The 20,990-nt window shown below is 33.7% G+C and overlaps 1 protein-coding gene across 1 annotated transcript in view; it reads right to left on the bottom strand.

Moving 5' to 3' along the window:
• Positions 1–2,338: 2,338 nt before the first annotated feature.
• LOC120630077 overlaps positions 2,339–20,990 on the bottom strand; it is a 65,740-nt gene continuing 47,088 nt past the window's right edge. Inside the window, exons 4-8 of the mRNA XM_039899224.1 lie at positions 4,724–7,056; positions 4,509–4,634; positions 4,331–4,412; positions 3,767–3,949; positions 2,339–3,573 (exon numbers count right to left, since the gene is read on the bottom strand). Coding sequence (XP_039755158.1) covers positions 3,413–3,573; positions 3,767–3,949; positions 4,331–4,412; positions 4,509–4,634; positions 4,724–7,056 — 2,885 coding nt within the window. The 3' untranslated portion in view covers positions 2,339–3,412. The remainder of the gene's footprint in view (positions 3,574–3,766; positions 3,950–4,330; positions 4,413–4,508; positions 4,635–4,723; positions 7,057–20,990) is intronic.

Raw genomic sequence — 20,990 nt, 5'->3', positions numbered from 1 at the left:
AAAGTTTAAATATTATACGAAATTTAGCTAGCTAACACTTATTTATTTTTCAATAATAAAAAGGTTTATAGGTCTTAAAATTAATTATTAAATTAAGAAACTATGTAAGAAAAACAAATGCATTTTCTTACTTGAAATGTATTTACCTATTAGGTATATAATCGTATGGGTAATGTTCGGTCGATTTAACCCAGTTGATTTAATACGCATAAGATCTTACTCATCAATATTGATTCATTTCAAAAATAAATACTGGGTTTTTACTACCATGTCTTAAAGCAGTATTATTTTTAAAATTACTGTCTTTATGACATAAGTACCTTGACCACGGATTATAATTCTGAAACAAAGTGATAGCAGTTAGCTCCAGTTGTCACTGAACTAGAAAATAAGTTTAACGTTTACAAGTAAAGCTGATATTACCCTCTATGCAATACAAAAATGCTTGTATTTTTTGTGCTTAACCTAATGATCTACTAAATAATGGAGAATCTACGACAAGTTGAAGATTTCTATAAGAAGCTTCTCTATTATTAACATAAGTAATACCTACTATTTCTTGTGTCCAAAGTATACAGTTTTTTATTTAGTCCACTTGTTTAAAGTGTACTTTATTTAGAAACAACACTCAACGTCTTTTAAAAAAGAAACATGTAAGTACTTCAACACATGACAAATCTGATAATCATAGTTTATAATATAAAGATTTGGATATGGCATTTTGACTTCCTCATCAATTAATTAATAACAAATTAATGAGTTTAACAAACCATATTATTGTAGAACTTTAATTGATTTAAAATTCACAATATTACATTTTAGTAATGTATAACACGTGTTTTTTTTGGGCCTGACCCAGTGATATTAAAAACGCACGTAATCTATTTTATGACGCAGAAGGAAGGTAGTTAGTGTACACCTCTTCACACAAGAATTGTGGGTTTGACGTCACCAATTCTGTATTCAGTGAACTCTTAACGCTTAACAAAGTGTAAGAATTAGATATATTTTATGTGTAAAAATTAGTGTAGGTAATAAGTCGATCTTGTTGGTTATTACATATTCAATAATGATTAATTCAAACAAAATATGTAAACTTATTTATTACCTTTACTCCAAGCGTTACTTGTGCATTCATAATATTTTTATGACGTTACTGAAACAATAATAATCGAAGAACACTTGCTAAAAATGTACAAAGCACGTTATATGTACTATGTCGCCACCCTAATTCGACAGTATAGAATAAAATCCATCCATTTGTATTTTTTTAACTGGGCCTAAAGTTCGGTCTTAATGACTGATTTTATTGTTTGTAATAATATTATATCTAAAATTTCGGAGTATAGAAATTCTTATGAACTATATTTTTTTAATAAGGCTATAACATAGTACAACACAATATAATGGAATGTATGCTATATAATCTGTAGGTATTAATTTAATATACGATTCAACACTTGGCACAGATCTTGATAAACTGACTTCTTTATAGTGACATATTTCTGCGATTTTATAAACACGATTTAATTATGTTCAGTTGTGATTAATAAAAAGCCGATAAGCAAGCATAATATATTATAATATTGTATTTCTTTCCTTAATCCACTATATCTCGTGTATCTTTAAGCATAAAAAGTAAAACTTTTAGTTTAATATTTCGCTTAGCGACAGGTTTAGTAGAATGCCCATTATAATAGATGTGTAAGATGTGCAACATTTTTATTAAACTTAATGATCACACTGCATAAGTAGGTTCGTAACTGAATAAAAATGAGTCAGGAGGTGACTCCATTTGTCAAAGCTAACATTACAAAGAATGATTTATCTCATACTTGTTAATAAATAGCAAACATCTATAAATGGGAAAAGGTATTTCATTTGCAAGGCTTGGAAAAGGGGCACTATCCGATCGGTTATATGGTAAGTATTACAGTATTCATAATAGTGAAAACTTTTGTTTCACAACTTTTTCTTGAGATCTATTGATCGGTTATGGTTCTAGATAAAGAAAAAATAAATAACTCACACGTGTATGTGAACACACATGCAAGTGTAGACGTCTTTTCGTTTTGAAGTCGTTACAATTAGGGATGTCAATATTTATTTTGGTTCTTTTCTCATGAAAGCTTTATTAGTTTTTCTAAAATTATAATACTTTATCTTAATCATGCGTAAATTACATTTATATGGACTGTGTCTTAGCAACCCCTCTCCGTCTCCGTCTTAGCATCCTTGAATACATACGTTTTTTTAATAAAAAGCAAAGAAAACACAATTTTACATTTAAAGATTATATTTCAAAAACTTAATCAAAAATATTTTTTTATAACCAGAATCTATGAACTGATGACGATATTAATGAAATTTTATTATAAAAAGGCATATAGTTACTATGATGTAGTAAAAAAATATTAAATTTTATTAATAATACAACAAACAATCGAAGCTATTTACAAACATATTAACCTAACTGTAAAATGATATAATTAGTGGTAAGGCTAATAAAAAATATTCATGGCAAGTAACCGGGATATATCTTATATAACACGACAGAAGATGTTGTACATGTTAACTTAAAAATTTGAATGTACGTCTACAACAAAGCAATAAAAGGGCATTTATTATCTCACTTACCTATTCACATGCATTTACTAAAACTATGTTTTGTAAAAGTATTTTAGATGTTTAAAAAAAATAGGTTACTTTGTAAGTTAACTAGACTAAGAACATGAAATTCACGGATATGTATTGCTATTTCAAGGTGTATACTGTATATTATTACAAAAAATACATTTTAAACAATTTTATAAAATGCTCAAAATTGCAGAACTTTCGACATAAATTTAAAATGGCACGCAATAACAAAAATCATGTTGTTACAATACATCAGATTCCAAATTAAAATCGACATAAAAATATGTAAGCCGCATACAATTATAAAGTATAACATATCTACAAACTTCGCATTTGCCTCCGGGACTAGTATAAACATTTCCAAATCAATAAATTATAATAGTTTTTTAACAAATTGTTTTTTATAGTCTTTATAGCATTAATGCTATGTGTAAGACGGTATTTGTCAATTAAACCATTACTAAAATACTATGTACAATGCATCTACTAATGCTGACTAAAAAATGAATATTATAGATCATCAGAATGAACGAAAACCTCAAAGCTCCTTCGCTCCTAAATCAGTCCTTTAGCAATGTCTACGCAAATGATACACAAATCCACATTTAGGCATCTAAAGTAATATCTTACTTTAGAAATGTTTTAAACAAAAGAATAATTTTAATTCGTGCGAGACGGCCACATTAATCAATCCCCAATGAAATAAATTAAAATCAAGTAATTACTTAAGTAACTATAATATTTTAAGCACTAGACTGTAGTTTACATATTTTTTTTACGAATTTGGGTTTCTTAGAACCAAGGCCACTCGCCCAGCTGGCAAAGCTTTTAAAGCAGCCCATGCTTGAGTTCTTGTAAATCCTTCCATAGATTGTCCACCAGCGGAGATGAGCTCTGCACCAACAACGATACGTCCGCTTTGTGCTGCTGCACCTCCTGAAAATAAATGCAGAAAGGTTTGATAAAAATTCCCAGAATAGTTAGCAAAATAACGAAAAGCCAGTTCTATTAAATCTTAAATTTACTTATCTCATAGGGGAAGGGTTTTAGAGCATAGATGTGATGATAATCATTAAGTTAGAGTTAAGTTCTAAAACCCTACCCGAACATGGAAAAGTAGCATAATTACCTGCGAAGAGCTTTTTGATTGTTAATGGACGATCGCCTTGAGGAGAGTCTCGGCCTCCGTCCAAGCCAAAACCTAAACCAGCTCCACCACCAGCTTTCTCTAACATGACCGTCACTACTGGACGGCCTTTCTTGTCAACGTCCTTTCTGGTGGCTACATCAGTTTGGTCGCCGTTCGACTCCGCTGAAATCATAATCAAATTACACCTTATAAAGATTTATTACTTATTTTAGACTTAATTATACAACCAACCAAACCTGGCCTGAGTAGCAACATCAAAACCAGCTGGTGTGGCTTAATTTTCACCTTTCATTAACCCAACATCGTTAAGACGTAATGTTGCCAATAAGTGACAAAACAATGAAAAGTGAAATTACTTATTTTAGATATTTACTTAGAATTAGGAATGACAAGAATTAGGTGCGCATTACTCATAGGAGGTACAATTATTAAAATATAATTCTAAGCTAAGAGCCACTTTTTTCTGGCAATTGTTGTGCGTTTTCAGGCAGCAAAAAGCGGTCGATCTAACCCCCTGGATTTACCTGGCGTTGTATTACGTACCGTGTTCAGAGCCGTATGCTGTAAGATTTCCATTTTGTTGGACTTCTTTTTCTATTTCAATTGTAACTTCTGATCGCTGCTCCTGAAATGGAAATAAATATGTCTAAGTAAAACGAAATTCAGTCGACGACATGCACCTAGCATTTAAAAAGATCAAAATGAAAAATGGATATTATACCTTCAGTATAGTAACAGACTGAGCATGTGTCAAGCCTAACATTGAATTGCCATTTATGTTCGTCACTTTCGATCCTCTTTTGATTCCCGCTTTTGCAGCAATACTATCTGCTAGTACTCGGTGTACCTATAATCAATAATATAATCAATAACATTTAACAGTAACTGCTTAGCTAGCTGAATATAATTTATCGTTCATAATTATTTGATACTTACAGTTACATCTTTAGCTTCACAGTCAATACCCCCAGCTAATATTAAACCCACACCAGTACCGGCGCCTTTTATAAGACGGAAAGTTTGTGTTAAGGTCGTAGATAATTCATTATTTTTAGGATTTATTGAATGTATGCTGATGTTTTTAGCATCTTTTGTTACAATAGATGCAAATTTAGCTTTTTTTGCACTATCAGAAATATTAAGATCATTTTTCTCGCTATATAGAGCTCCATTCCGGTTTTCAATGAGCTTTTCAACTTGTTTTATTTCTTTATTACTTTGACTGGTACCAAAACTATTTTTCTTTTGCAAAAACACGGGTTTAACGCTGTCACAATATTCTAGACAGCCTTTATTGATTTCATTTGCTATTTCATCGTTAGCGGGTTTTGGTGCCTCTGCTGCTTTTTCTACATCTTGATTTATCTCATTTTGTTTGCTTTTATTCGATAAACTTGAATTGCGTTTCAATCGGGTATTTTTGTAGTCAGATTTCCGCTGGCGTATGTTTACTTCACTGTCTGAGTCAGAATCACTGTCAACAAATATTTTGTTTCGTCGTCTGTTTTCACCTTTAGTCGCTAAAGCACTCACTGATGATGTGAGTGTAGAAAGGCGATCAGACGTTTTATTTGTTGGACTGGGAGATCTGTTAAGAGACTCATGCGAGAATTTAGTTTCAACAACCGGCGATTTGAGCTTGACATCTCTTCCACTCCTACATTTTGCCGAAGCAACAATATTTCTCCTATTAATAGTATCCACGTTGTAAACTTTTGAAACTTTTCTCTTGTCTGAGTCAGCGACAGAACTTTCTAGAGAACTACAACTTGCTTGTGACCCTGATGTTGCTGCTGAGCCTGCTGATGAGCTGAGTGATATATTTGTATCTGAAGACATAGAACGGCAAATCTTTCTCTTATTGTAATCTTCAAAATTCTTCTCAGTAATGCATTTATTGGGCATTTCACATTTAATAATTGAATAAGTATTGTAATGAGAAATTCTTGGGGAGAGACGTGAACTATCTGACTCTATATTTTCTATGGTATGCATAGGCGAAGAAGCTGATGAACGATAACTAGATTGCGTTGAGCTCATGGCCGAATCATTGTCACTATCTACTATATCAGTGGTGGTGCATATTTTAATTTCAACATTTTTAAAGTCCTGTATGTTGCCATTAGTGTTATTACTTTTATAAAAGTCCTTATTAAATAATGAACCTGATTTTGTAAACGAGGTTTTTGAAAATTCATATGTGTTTCGTACTGGTTTCAAAGCAGGAGAGTTGCTGTAATTATTGTTTCTGTTCATTACTTCTACCATTTCTCCTAATTTACGTTCTGGTGTCGATTCCTTTGATAAAGAAGAATTGTATACTTGCAATGATTTTCGTTTGAATGCTGGAGAATATTTGGGAATGTTATTCGGTATGAAATTAGGTTTCCATTTATTTTCTGTTAATGTTACAGATTTGGATTTATTTAAATTGATTTCCTTTTTAGTCTCTTTATTGGAGGAGTTATAAAGGAAAGTTTTTGATAGCGAATCTAAAACTTTTATCTCAGGCAAATCAACTATAGGAGCTTGAACTTCAGGTATAACTAAACCTCGCAGTTTTGACATGGATTTTTTCCTTTGCTCAATCAAGTATTCTAAGTTTGATTTATGTTTTGAAGCATTTTTGCTGCCGTTGTCATCACTAATACTTCGCACATGATACGAAGGACGAGTAAACGTTACATCTGATGGTATTGTAGTAGTGCTTCCATAAAATAGAGGTTTATTGATTATATCTGGTTGATTAAACCGCTTAATATTTTTTTCAGTTATTGTGTTTTCTAAAGCTCCTAGAACTTCAGGTCTATCAGCGTTTCGTTTATACGAACGCGGCGTTTCATCCAAGTTGTCTTGAGATTTTGTTAAGCGCCGGTCTAGGGATGATACTTCAGAGTATGCATTTGTATATGGAGTTGAATTCTTTCTTAAAGTCGAATTTGATCTAATTGGTAAAGTTCCACACTTATCTAAACGATCCGATGACGTAGCAAGATCAGTGGAAAACATAGCAATCTTGTCTTTTACACTAGCTTCACTTCTTGCATCTTGAGTTCGTGATGAATAAGAAAACCGAGAACGCTGTGGAGTGCTGTTCCAGGCAGTTCCAGTCGAGAGCCGTGGTGGTAGACGAGTAGGTAAGTCAGGAGTTTTTTCAATAACATCTGAAGGTGTCTCAACGCCATCAGGAGGTTGCCGTGGGCAGGATGGCAATGGAGTTTCATCATTTGAAAGGCTTTTGTCTTCGGCGTCACTTTTGCTGACACGATCTGAAATCATATATTACAAATGTTACATACCTGCATATTTATATTTAAACTTAGTAAAATTATTATTATTCTTCTACAATAAACATGAAAGTTCTTGAAATAGCTTGATAAAACGGACAGCTACCGTTCTGTCCTAATTTCCAACACGCAAACGTTCTTCTCAGTATCTAAAAGGTTTATTTTGCATACTCGTTTGGGTTACAGTTAATGGAAATAATAAATATATTGCAAATCGCTCGTTTTGATACGACCTCTCGTATTTTTAAGTATTTCTTTAATAAGACCCTCAAATCTAGCTCTCGCCGTGCGAAATTCGAGTAAAGTGTATATGTGAGATCACGTAACATAAGTCTTACGTGTTATGCACCAGTATACTTATAGTATCAAATTTTCAAATTAAAATGTTTTAAAAATGCTAATAAATAAATTAAAAATTTGCAAAAAACCGAAATCCAAAGTCAATCACAATGTAAAAACACGAATATTTTCAAGGCAGGTGGGTTGTAACAGGAAAACAATTGATTCTGAATGTAAATTTTGCATCTGTTATTTATAACAGTTTGGTCATATTTATTTAGTAAAACAAAGTTGCAAAACGTTATTTTTAGTGTATAGAACTTTTTGTTGACAGATCTCGTCCGAGGAATTACTAACACGCAGCATAGATACAATGCTGTGTTTCGGTCCTAAGGGCGTGGTGGGTGGGTTTAACACCTACGCCTCGCGGACGGACGTGCTCCTTATATGCTCTGCGAAGTGTTGCTCTGCCTAAAGACTATTGTTTTTCACTTACCATCAGGTGGGTCAGTCAATTAATAAAAAAAACTTTAATGGTATCTGAGATTAGTCCCTACCGAAAAAAAATGTATTTGGATTAAAACCTTATACACGCGATGTTTTGTTTTAAGGCCAGGCCTTTTTTGCAAACTCACATAATGGTAAGTGATGATGTAGTCTAAGATGGTAGCAGGCTAACCGGTTAGGGGTATGGCAGTTATATGGAACCCTTCTCATTGTATGGAGAGTGGTAACTAGCCGCAGCCGAAGCCTACACCAGACCAGAAAATAATCAGATTTCTGTTTCTGCGCCTGTCTCCTTTTATCAGAGTTTATAAATTTCCAAATTGCCACGCTAGAGATTGAAACCGGGACCTTCCATTTATAAAACCTTTACGCCAGGATGGTATTTCTAGCTCTAGACTCGATGGCTTTATTGGCATTTGGCAAAGCATTTTAGTCACGATAGCCAGAGAGATGCGATATTGTAGTTTCACCAGTTGTGGATTTATGATAGGTACTTATAAAATATTTAAGTATAACATTTTCTTTTATAAAACCACTTCTGCAAATAGAACTTGATTCTTTTTAATTAAATCTTTCATGAATTTCATTATTTAAGACCTACGCAAACAAGACCTACGCATTTCCACAAAACCAACAAAAAATATATATCACTGAAGTTTTTCATGAAATTCAAACGAAAATGCCTTATAATGCATAACATAAATGACTATATTTTTCATAATTTACACAAACTAAATCCTCACTAAAAAGGCAAAAGTAGGTTTTATACAAATCCAAAAATGTTTTTGTTGTAATCCTTAGACATCTTTTCGAATTTGGTATTTTTCTGTCCATAGTTTGATTCTGGAGAAAGAAATTGACTATATATCACGAAGGGTATATTTAAAGTTAGAGAGAAATACTAAGCACGCGAATTTATGTGAACTATCTAGCATATAAGCAAGTGATATTTACTTCCTAAAATGCACATAGAAGAAAGTGAAGCCCAAGTAAATCCTACGAGGCTATCAACGATCATGTATTGGCATAGAGATAATTATAGGTCCAGTAAGCTTATATTACTTACTAGCGGATTCGCGCGACTTAATCCGCTAATGAGTCGACTTAAAAAATAGTCGTATGTCCATTATAAAGGATTCTGAGATTCCAATATAAATAAATCCTAGCTAGATCGATTTATCACCCCGTATTGAAACCCCCCTGTATACTAAACTTCGTGAAAATCGTTGGAGCCGATTCCGAGATTCCAATTATATATATATACATATATATTTACATATATATTTATATATATATTATTTTTTATATTTATTATACATATATTTATCGATAAAACACGAATAAAATGACATTTTCTAAAAATGAGTCTTAGTTAGTTCGATTTATCGCCCCCGAAACCCCCTGTATACTAAATTTCATGAAAATCGTTAGAGCCGATTCCGAGATTCCAATTATATATAAACAAGAATTGCTCGTTTAAAGGTATAAGATAAGATAAGATACCGAAAAAAACATGGTTCCTGTGAGGTACATTTAAAGCGTAGGTTTGCTATTGACTATATGCGAAAATGGTTGATAGGATTATTGATTGGCATTGAGGTATCTTACAGGAATAACACACATCATACTTTTTATATCCCGAACGCCTCCAACACATAAATGTGATTACTTTTAATAGGGATTTAGTTGGTTTTCCATTTTTGCATTAATAACATCGTTACGGATGTTAAGATACCTTATATGAATATAGAAAACAAACAAAACCCCAAGAAGAGCTTGTAGTAATAAAAACAATTAGTCAAAACGAAACAAAATTTAAATTCGAAAGCACGCGTGGTAATAATTAAAAATACCTTCTTCTTCAATTGGGTGTAGAATATACGAATGACGAATTTTAATTATGCTATAAGATTTTGTATCTGTCACTAACACCTTTTGTTTGTACATAACGTGTATTTTAATATTTTTTACATTTATGAAAACTCATTTGAACTCAACCACCCCTCTAGGATAATCACGAGTAGACTGATAGAATTCGCATTTTTCAACACATATGTATTCACAATTAACGTCATAGTATATACATTTCTAGAGACATAGCACGCTTCAGTCTGTTTGTACAAGTGTGCCATCCACTGAAATTTCGCTTTGTGTAATCCAAATGCCGTTTTCGTATCCTTCCTTGTCGTTTATTCGGACCAACAACATTGAAACTATTTATTTAGTTAATAACCTTTTCTACGACCATGGCTTTATTTTACTGGGAATAAATTAATAGGATGAAAAATAAATTAAAAATACTTTATGGTTTTTTTTATTTTTTTAGCCTATTAATGTGCCACTTCTGGTACCTACGCCTAACCCAAAAAGCAGAATGCTTAGCAAACTGTGGTGGACTTTGATAATTATCATTACACGTGATAATAACCCAGCACAATGGCTTAACGTGCTCTCCGAAACACTGGGGCAAACAAACCAATTTCCTAACTCCGGAATACAACCTTCCTTTATTAGAGTACATAGATAGATAGATAGATAGATAAAGTCTTTATTGCACAAATAAAAAAAAAATTACACCAATTGGATCCAGAGTGATTTAAGTAGTTACTTCTACTTATGCATGATAGTCCTGGGAATTACTACCTACTTACCTATTACTTTAATATTGTTTACTATTTGTTTCAGAATTGTACTTAATCCTTATTTTTAGTACTTCAATAACGTATGTGAAATATGACATGCAGTCATCATCACATGACATGTCAAGACATGCTTTAAGCCCCGATCAATTCACAAAGCACTTGACAATCCGTGGGCAGAAAAAATTACAAATACATTTTTTAAATAAATGACTGTAAACATGACTATCTGTTTAACTCAAAATGATTTGAGTTCAATTGGGTGGGTGCCAAAGGAGATTTTGAGTTGAATTCCAAACAGAAATAATGGTTTTTTGAGTTTGACTCTATACTAAGAACTTGTTGACGCTCGCTAAATTATACCTTATCTTGGTAGGTTGAGCTTCTGAGCAAATATTTCTTTCCAAATTCGATACTATTTCTTGACTTTTATGAAATACTTACTAGCTATTACCCGCGTTCTTCGTTCGCGTTAATAACGGCTTTTTACAAATTCCCATGGTTTGTTTTACTGGGACAAAAAATATCCTATTTTACTATCCGTTTTTAACTAACTCTGTAAAAACTTTATTGTATGTATGCTAAAACCGAGTCGATTGCTTATTTAGGGTGTAAAGTAGGACATACAAACAAATAAACAAACACATTTTTGCATTATAATATTGCTATGGATTTCAATACAGAAGTAAAACAAAGATGTTGAATCTGAGCCCATTACACTTTGCTCAATGTAGCGACAATTTATTTTGTAAACATTAATTATTTATTTTCGATCATGTAATAAATCTAACTTTTAGTGTTTCTTAAAACATGTTCGTGTAGTACTGTCTATAACTTGACAGGTGACAACACAAGTTGACATTTACTAAAATATTATAATTGATTAATAATAATCTGTTTATGTATGTATTTATATCTTGATCTAGTTTTAATATTAATTTAATAATTTTGTTTTATTGTAAATTTATTTTAATTTATTTTATAGCGAAATGTTTAAATACCGGAGACAATCAAATATTTAAGTCAAATGCCAAGTCCAAATACGAATTTGGTCGTGCCACTTGTACCAATGATAATTGACTTAGCTGAACTTTTCATAAGACTTTTAAAGCTGGAATAGTTTCTAGATAATATGGCGATGATATACGGACAGGTAGACCGAACACAGAACTAAACATCACAAAAAGAGGAAATCACACTTGCGATATGCTCTTTGTCAATACTGAGCCTCTTTACTCAGGCCGTTCCACTAGTGGCTTTAGGGCCGCGTTGTATTATTTTGATTTAAAACACCCACCAAACTTGACTGGCTGTTCTTAAACAAACGACAGTTTAAACTTTGTCATGCCATGCCATTTAACGCACCACATATGACCTACGAAAAAGTCTACTAGTACTATACAAATGATACTTTAAACTATGTCATGCCATGCCATGCCAATAGAAGCACTAAATATGCCATACGAGAAAGTCTACTAGTTTCTAGTACTTGTAATTTTACTTCCTTGGACACTCGTATTACTGACAGTATTACATTAATAGCGCAAAATTATTCCAAAAATTAGAGATTAAATCAAAGTGACACCCTGTCCAGTGCCTTTTATAAAGGATAGAGCTTTTAACTTAATCTCGCCAGCTTTGATAAAGCTCTGTGAGAACAGAGCCTCTACTGATCTTCAATCTGACTAAGGAACCTATTAATCTGACTAAGGAACCTAGTATTTTAATATTTGTACCACCAGCAGTCTATTCTCCTCTTCTTTTTTTTTTCCTAATTCTAAGGTTGCCTGGCAGAGATCGCTATTAAGCGATAAGGCCGCCTTTTGTATTACTACTTCTTTCGATGTTTCTGTTTTTGTTATATTTTAAATGTTGTGGTATACAAATAAAGAGTTTAATAATAACCTATGAGCAGTGGCGTGCACACAAGAGGAGGAGGACACAACAGAGGATATGCACAGGGTATGCAGATGATAAAAAATGAAGAAAATGTCCGGTACAAGTTATAAAAACATAAGGGTAGGCTTTTTGTAACTCTTACAATGCGTATCGTTAAGTTTTTAATCACTCGTACTGGATTTTTTTTTCATTTTTTATCATCTGCATACCCTGTGCATACCCGCTATGCACGCCACTGCCAATGAGTACTTATAGATCTCTAAGCTAAGGCTTCTTGCCTTAGCTTAGAGATTCATACTCACTGGGCTATTTCCTCAGAAGAAGGCTATTGCCATTATGGCTTAGCCAATTGGATTTCTTGATCTAAATTACTCTAGAACTATGGCTGTATCTGACATAACTAAATTCCGAGAGCCTCGTCACAACTTAGTCTCTACTGGTATTTATTCTGGCCGCTAGACTTTTTAATATAGTAGTAGCGGCTAAGCCTCCCTACTAGGAATGTTTCTCTATGGGGAGATGATTAAGGCTACCATTATGACTTAGGGTCTAATTGTATTAATTGAATGGTGACAAGTAAATGGCTACAGCCTTGGCTTGTTATCACTCTGCCGTCAAAGACAGGATAGTCAAATAGCAAGCTCTATTTATAAATACATTGTATACGTGACCAGTAAAATGGCGGCAAATAAACGACCGTTGTTATAAAAACGACTTCAATATGGATTAATATGCGTGTAGCTTTCGAAGCTCTACAAGAGAACACTCGATTTCCCCCCTACAAAACGTGCAAGTGCAATTAAATGGCACGCTTGAATTGGCAGCAGGTTCATTTGATGAGTTAAGTGCCAGTTGTATAGGATTCTTATAAGAAAAGAGTAAGCTTCTTTATTTTAGTTTACAATATTCACTATTTTATCATCTTATCTTTAGACTATTAATACTAGTATCCTGAAAAGCTTGAATCTTACAAGCTTATATTGATTTGACTTTATTACAGGGAAACCAAACTAAACACGGTTTTAGCCTGATCTGAAATCGAATCTAGGCCCTCGTGATATATATTAGACCAACGTTTAACATTTAATTTAGAAGTTGCCTAAGACTTACTCAATATCAAAACATAATTTTAAGTTAAATTATTTAATCAAATAAATACCCATCTCCATAAAGTGTACCTACTGATTTTCTCGACAAAATTTTAATTTCAATAAGTTCAACAGTTTATACTTATCGTAAGTATATGTTTTGACTATCAGTTTCTCATTAGGAACCTTACATAAATAAATAAGTAAATACTCTAATCTAACTTACGTGATAAAAACATAGTCGATTTCGCCAATTTTGAAAATTCCACGTAGTTAAATAATGAATTCTTGTTACAAACAGTATCCACAAAATAGCGGCTTTGTAAGATTACGCGTAAACTCGTCAAAACGCTCATAAAAATACCAAGAGTTATGTTTCAACAATGGTTGAACGGAAATTAAATTGTGAAACTCCTAAAATGCTTAATATGTATTGTGTCAACCTATATTAATTGAATAGTAAGCATTAAATTCAAACGTGCGGTAGGTAAGATTTATTTTCTATACGAAGACAACTTCAGCTACTTAGATATATATCTACATAGATATATATCTTTCTTGACAACTACGTATGAACTGCCCTCAAATTATTATAATATCTTAATCAAATTCAAAATCTTTTCGTGATACAAAACTGAAGCTTATTTGTTATTTTTTTTTTTTATCTTTTTTGTACTGAACTTGGGGCTTATTACTATTGTTTAAAGAAGTATTATTTTCGATACACATTTATTTGTCATACCCTTGACGTCTTAAAAATAAGGGTTGTAATTCTAAAACAAAGCATCAACTGCAACAATACTGCTTTAAACGATGATAATTACGGGCAGCTCATTTTGATGAAATTTTCTTTTATCATAATGAACAAGTTTAGAGAAATCGGAACATGTTTAAAAGCCTACCCAAAAAACTAATAAGGGAAATACCTATCTCATCCTCATCAACAAAATATCATTCAAATTACGTCAATTACTTGGCTCATTTGTTTCCTTTATTTAATTATTATAATATTTATAATATTTATAAGAAGCTGTCTGCCCATCTTTAATTGAAGGGCAATTCTAAAGGGCTATTCAAATATGTTTGTAATCTTGACCAATATAATTAGACAGGTGAATAAAAGAAGAGCAAAATGCATCTGAATCTGCATCTTTGTATCAAATAACAATATATTATTGCTAACTATAAAACTACTGCTTTCAATTTATAAATAACAAAAACAAAAACAGAATAATGTTTTTTATACTATACGGACCGATAAGCGAGATGGAGCGTCTGGGCAGCTTCCGTGTGTCCAGCATCGTAAAAAATGGACGATCAGATCCAAAGTTAAACGTCATCTGTTCGAACTCATATCACTACACTTCCATTTATGAAACCTGTTTTCGGCATCCGCTCATTCATAATACATTTACTTTCATCGTCTTAAAAAAAGTGCGTAAAAACATTGTCACTAAAAGCGTTACGTGAACGAAATGCTAACCACGTAATTAATAAGACCGCATCTGATGTCACAGAGTGACATGAGAGAGGAGCGAGTTAAGAATGCGGAACATTTCCATTAAAGACCGAAATAACAGTTATTTAACATAGGGCGGTGCGTGCGGTGCGCCCACGATGCCGGCGAGCGGCGTGCGATCTCTTAACTTCGAACGGTGTACGCGGAACCGCCGCGGCGGGGCGCGATGCACTGAATCGCTTCGGACTTGCAGAATTTTGCAGCGTCGCCGCCCTTGACGGGGGCGTTGCTCCGAGGCAGGGACGGACAACGAGCTGCGCACGCGACTCCCCCGCATCCCTCGACCCGTCCAACGCCTCACAGACCCCTTTACGGCTCTGGACTTCACCTATGCAGCGAAAACCTTAGCAAACCGTCTTTAAAAACCTTTTACGCCATAAGAACTTAATTTCTATTCTAGCCTTTAGTTTTATTGTTAATGTGGCCAAAATGCTGCCATGTGACTAAAACCCAGGAACTGGTTTTACACGACGGCTAATTCTAGCAAAACAGAGAGGCAATAGCGCCAACATTTGGTACGTACTATGCCAATATATGGAATTCTGGATGGCATATACTTTTTGTAAATACTTTTCACTTTATCTAACTGGGTTATTTTGGTATGTAAATATGTATTTAGATTTAATCAAGTATAGTAACTAATTATTCGAAATAAATAAAAACAAAAAATCCTTAACATCGTTTTCTCACAATGCAAAATATTATATTATGTAGGTAGCTTTCAATATCGAAATAAGTAAAAGCTCACGGTGTTCCAGTTTGTTCGTTTACGTAACTAACTGCCGGTCATCAATCTCGTTGTGATATTAAGATGACTGGGTGTGGGTACCCAAACAGCGGTTCTGTTTTATACTATTTTTAGGACTAAAAGGTATCATAGGGCGCCGACCGTACGTAAGCGTAATAGATGATTCTCTCGCAATACAATCAGGGTCGTAGAGTGCAGCTTGGAGTATTCCATGCTCTATTTTCGGCTGATTATTCGAAACAAATAAATTAAATTGATATGAGAAAATCGGTGATTCCGAAATATAATGCTTCTCATGATTTTATTTCTATGATACCATAATCACAAAACACTCATTCAAAAAGTTTTTTCTTACTTCATTTCCTGGCTAAACTTCTGGACGGCTGAACTAATTTAAACTAATTTTAAAAAGTTAGAGGATAATCAGGGCGTAACCTAGAAAACGAAGTTATTACTCTGAAAATCCGCCTCTTGAAAGGGTTTGGAATATTATTTCAAAATCTCATGTATGTATTTATTTAGAAGGTTATTATGTTTGCATCGGCTACGAAAGTGTTATAAAAATATCATAGAGCAATAAAGCTTGTAAAAGAAGGGTGAAAGCTTTGAGAGTTTAAAAATTATACTCATCATAAAATTGTTCGCTATCGTAATCATAACCATAATAGTAGGTACAAAGAAGTAAACTACAAAAATAGATAGCTTTTCATTTTAACAGAAAAATTACTCTCTTCTCACGTAATTCTATGGATACGTATGCCTACGTACATTATCTCCTTTTGCTGGCCGCAGTTTAGTAAGTATTCAGTTTAATTTCAGAGGTCGGTTCGGACATAAGGATCGCCTTGGAGCGTGCATAGAAGTAACGTCGGCATGGCCGCAGAAGCTGGAATGCTGCCTTCCCTCCGCCTTCGCCCCTCGCAATCCGGACGCGGCCTTTAAACCGCTCCGACGTGTTTGTAGAGTTGTTTGCACATTTTTTTACATTCCCCTCTTTTATTAAAACTCCTATATAACATCAGGACTCCATGATAAATTACAAGCTCGTGATTGTATGTCTCGAGTTTTAGAAATATACTATTTTAGAAATATTTCAACTATCATAAATGTGTGAGGTAAGCAAATGTTCCAGATCCTCAACCAAACAATAATTTAAAAAAATATCAATATCTAGACTGCAAGCAATTTAATTAACATCTAATTTGTAAATCCATGGATTAATAAACTTAATTGAAACTATTTACTAATAAATGAAATTGAAATAACTGTATTACGAATTGGATTATTCAAATAATATATACCCCGTACAGACTTTGAAATGGATAAGTGAAAGAAAGTGCAATCGATTTCACTTTCAAAACTAAATTAACTTTCTCCAGTGACATGTCTTATATAATCTCTACAAGATAAAACGGTCAAAACAGAAACATTTGTATCTTACATTTCTATCTAAGGTCATCAGGCAAAGTCAACGCACCTTTTTGTATGTACCTTGTTATTGTTATGATAAGTATTTACTTTCAAGTAACTATCAGCGTTTCAAAAACATTGTTTGGTGCAGGCCTTTAGAAACAACAATTAATACCTGCACAAAATAATATCCATCCATTGATGATTTCAAGTATACTGGTTAAAATATACTCTCACAATTAACAACTTTTTGTCCTAGATAATTTGATATGAATGAATTGGTAAGGGTATAATATAAATGAATAAGTATGCAACTAGGCAGGTTATTCCGACAAATAAAATGCTCCTGTTATGGTATGCGAACAAACAGAAACCAAGCCTGCTCTGGAATCTGCCAAATCACATTATATTAAACGTTACAACACCCTTTGTCTTGGCGGCTCTTTGAAAGTCGACTTTATACCCTTTCCACATGCTGGACATTACAGAAACAACATTCACCCTGAGCTTTTTGTTGTCTTACAGGAAATTCCAAGACTTCAATCTTATATGGCAGCCGGATGGGTAAATGGCGAATCATTGAGTATATTTTTTAATCCAAAGGTAATAACACTTTTAATCGTTTTATGAAATAATCCTAGACGGGTCTATATCGACCCCCAGAAGATGCAAGATCAATATCAAAAAACTTGGGGGTCCCACATAAATTGAGGCCGATAATTATCCGCAGCCTTGTAATTCCCCACTGCTGGGCAGAGACCTCCTCTCTCAATGAAGAGACGATTTTAGAGCATAGACTGACTACGCTGCTCCAATGCGGTCTGGTGGGCTTTAACGGCTTTTCGCACAAGTTAGTGCTATTTACTGCTGATACTGAAAATTCTATAACAGAAAAACTATAAGAGCGGATCATAGAGCGCAATATCAATCAGCTGTCAAGAACACATTCAGAATACGTTTTTCTTTTATTATACTACAAGTTAGTCCTTGACTACAATCTCACATTCACCAGGTGTGATGCAGTCAAAGTGGTAACAGGCTAACCTGTTAAGAGGTACCCAGTCATAATAACCTCCCTGATCAGTTACTATACGACAGCGTACCAGGCACGTCTTTACCAGTAGGGTGGTGACACCCACGGCTGTAGCCTCTAATTTAAATAATTTACTAGGTATGAAGACATATCACAAATCATGGCAAGAGCTAAATTGGGTACACGAAAAAGTTTGAGGATTTCTGATCTAATAAATGAATGAAAGTAAGTTGAGTTCTTGCTGGTATAAAGAGTCTTCAATCACTTTCAATCATAAAATGGCTGCATGAAATTGTAGTGACGGCATGCAAAGTGCTGCCTGAACAATGAAAGCTGACGGGCAGGTCGCGGTCGTTACCTTAATGGTCGTACAGCGGGATTCCAAGCCACCTTACTTTCCTCGAGGGAATTCATTTGTGTGCACATTTCATAATTGGAATTTTCGTTTAAGAAAACAAAGCTTTCATTCTCGGCTTCATGAGAATGCTGTAATTAATGATCATTTTATCCATTCATTAAACAATTTTATGTGAGATTTTGTTTTCATTCTACTTACCTACAGCTAGTTTTTATACATTGTATTACGCAATGTGTTATGCACAGGACTAACACCACGCGAGATTGTAATCGCTCTCGGATATTTAATGAATGATGTCTAGTTACTTTTTCAATCACTGAATAATTGTTTCTGACGTTGTAACGTCAATACCGCAGGCGAAATATGTTTGGTTTTCTCGATAATTTCACTGATGTTAAAACTATACTTCATAGTGATTATGCGCCACAAGACTTCATGTCTTGTGGCTAGAAACACGTAGCTAGATAGAATACCCAATCCCCTAACCCACTGTTAGGTCATCAGATCCTTTGCAGTTCAGTTGCCCGGCAGAGATCAGTCTTTAAAATACGGGACAGATTAATTGCTAGATGCAAGGTTAAAGCACACTTTTTTGCCCCTAAGGTATAATTTGTCCTATGTCCTTCAACGCGTCAGTCCTATTGAAACTTTTCCTTAGCTTTTTTCCCTGGTGTCTTATGGCTTTTACCCATACTTTTCTCTTATTTAACCTATTTGTATTTGTAAGAAAGGTATAAATTTACGTATGTATGTACCTCTATATTAGTGTACCATCATCCCATCGTAACATCCCATTACCGGGCCCACTATACAGGATACGGGTTTCCTTCCACAATGAGAAGGGTTTAGGCCGTAGTCCACCATGCTGGCCTAGTGCGGATTGTCAGACTCCACATGCCTTTGAGAATATTATGGATAACTCTCAGGCATGCTGGTTTCCTCACGATGTCTTCCTTCACAGTTAAAGTAATAAATAATAAATAAATAAATACACTACGACAATACACACACCGCCATCTAGTCCCAAAGTAAGCGTAGCTTGTGTTATGGGTACCAAGATAACTGATAAATATTTTTATGAATAATATACATAAATACTTATAATATACATATAAACACCCAGACACTGAAAAACATTCATGTTCATCACACAAACATTTACACAAGTAAGTGATATTTTAATTGCTTAAAACGCACATAACTTAGAAAACTTAGAGTAGCGTGCTGGAATTTGAACTCGGGTCCCCGAAAGTGAAGCCAAAGTCCTAACCACTAGGATATCACCGCTTATTATACATGTGTGTTTATATATAAGATATTATTGTTTTTGTATAGCCATAACCCACTTGACACTCATTATTTCCTCCGCAGTTTGTGAGCCTGGCAGAGATCGATTTTCAGCGATAAGGTAGCCAATTGTACAACTTATATTCAATGTGTCGTTTTATGTTATTGTTGTATGTGTTTCTTGATGTGCACTAACCTATACTTTCTTTCTTTTGTCTTTCTCTCGCAAACATTAGAGCTACGAGTATGTAGTGTATTATAGATGAATAAAAACATTATCTTTTAAATATAAATAGCAAACGATCAGGCCAGTCACCTGAACATCTGCAGCACTATAGGAGCCACCAATGCATTTCAAGCTTTTGAGGATGTTTTATCCGCCACTTGATCAACCTCAAGTCGTAGTTTGGAACAATAAAAGAAGATAAGTCCAAAATTGACAATTGCGCGACAGAAATGATCGGATAGAAATATACTAAGCATCCAGATTGTAGGGATCAAATTTGTTCCTACGATGTGCGGTTCCGTCAAGGTGGTGAAATGCAAACAACTCATCAGAACACTCCTCATTAAACTACACATAATATACAATAATTGCTAATAGATTTTCCTCAAACAATTTAAACCTCTTCCTAAATTGGTGTAATAGTATGAAGGTTATTTTCTAAGTACTTAAAAAATTCAAATTTAAGTTTAAGCAAAGCATTTTATGATTTCCAAATCAAAAAGGAACGTTACAACGAATGTTACGCCATGTGCAAGGAATGGGCAGGTGTGACAAAGAGGGCGATCGAACAAGGTGCACTTTCACGACTTTGAACACGTAAGGTTTCCGACGTCTATCTAACTGTCTATATATATACACCTATTGTTATAGTTATACCACTGGCAGCAGACGGCCGAGTGATTGTATATATAAATACGTTCACTCCATTTTTCCTTATAATCTAAATATTTTTTTCATTGCTGTTTATTGTTAAGTAAGTTTTAAAAACATTGAAAAATAAAAAGAGACTTTCTTTATGTACGTGTGTTATTATTATTTTCTTAACAATATGAAAATAAACTTTAAAAGTAAAATAAAAAATATTGTTTACATTATAAGACAAGTAAGAAAAATAGACCATCAGTATAACTCAAAATCATTCT

The sequence above is a fragment of the Pararge aegeria genome, chromosome 2 (assembly GCF_905163445.1).
Source record: "Pararge aegeria chromosome 2, ilParAegt1.1, whole genome shotgun sequence".
NCBI lineage: Eukaryota > Metazoa > Arthropoda > Insecta > Lepidoptera > Nymphalidae > Pararge > Pararge aegeria.
The sequence above is the reverse complement of the archived record's forward strand: the minus strand, read 5'-3'. Positions and strand labels throughout refer to the sequence as shown.